Source organism: Vicia villosa, linkage group LG4 (assembly GCF_029867415.1).
Source record: "Vicia villosa cultivar HV-30 ecotype Madison, WI linkage group LG4, Vvil1.0, whole genome shotgun sequence".
In the NCBI taxonomy this organism is placed as follows: domain Eukaryota; kingdom Viridiplantae; phylum Streptophyta; class Magnoliopsida; order Fabales; family Fabaceae; genus Vicia; species Vicia villosa.
The window spans coordinates 166153685-166154815 of NC_081183.1; the positions used below are offsets into that span (position 1 = coordinate 166153685).

Below are 1131 nucleotides of genomic sequence, written 5' to 3' on the forward strand. Positions count from 1 at the left end.
TTGATAGCAATCATATTAATTTTCCTCAAGCATTTATGCATAATGTATTAAAGCATCAGATTTTAAATTTGTGTTACAATATGATTAGTGCATATTATGAATGTTGTATGTTGGTTTTGGATTTTCATTGCGGTGGAAATTAACATATGACACCATTTTTCCTTTATGCATGATTACTCTGTGAATGTTATGTTATAATTTGGGGTTAGAAAAAGGGTGTTACAACAATCACCCTCGTTAAGTCAATTAACTTTCGATTTTTGAGCGAGCATATTTTCTTTAATTCTCAACTTCAACCAAAAATTCCTAGTCGTCTCCTTCCGATTAAATAAGCTATCGGAATGAGAAGCAACAATCTCTTCTTCCAAACACTCATCGCCAAAATTGATAGCCCTCACATTTTCCTCCACTTCCAACTCTATCCTTCCAAACACTAACTTGTTCAACCACTTTAGTCTTTCTTTAAGAAATCTAAGTTTTTCTTTCAAAACAAAATCTCTTCTTCCTTCCACTTTAAACTCTCTCCATTCATTCTCCACAAACGGAATAAACAATTTGAAAGAGAACCGTTCATTGTTGAACTTGAAATTTTTGGGACCCCAATTTTTATCATTCAAAACGAGCCAAATCGGGCAATGATCCAAAATATCTCTAGTTCCTACCATTTGACCGATGACACTCCACCTATTCACTAGTGTATCCGACACGATGAACCGATCAATGCGACTCATAGGCTTCCCGTCACCACTATACCAAGAGAATTTCTTTCCTTTGCAAGGGATATCCACCAAACCACTATCCCCTTTAAAGTTCGCAAAGAGATTCAATTTGTTATCATTATCATACAAACTTCTCTCTTTCCTTTCACTACGATGTTTAATAGCATTGAAGTCTCCTCCTAATAATCCACTCCTCATCCCTATACCTCTCCTTTAACTCCAACAAATTAGCTGATAATTCTTTCTTCTTTCTCAAAATGCAAGACGAATAGACATTCACCACATAATAAAGTTGATCCTTCCATAGAATTTTAGTGCGGTAGTCTGGAACGAAAATTATTATTTTTGAAAAATAATCTCTGAACATGGTAGCTTATATTTTAATATAATTTATGAGAATTTTCTAGAATTT

The 1131-nt window shown here is 34.0% G+C and overlaps 1 protein-coding gene across 1 annotated transcript; it reads right to left on the bottom strand.

Moving 5' to 3' along the window:
- Positions 1-242: 242 nt before the first annotated feature.
- LOC131598261 (uncharacterized) lies at positions 243-917 on the bottom strand. The gene has a single exon (XM_058870877.1). The coding sequence runs from the start codon at positions 915-917 to the stop codon at positions 243-245; it is 675 nt and encodes a 224-aa protein (XP_058726860.1).
- Positions 918-1131: the final 214 nt, after the last annotated feature.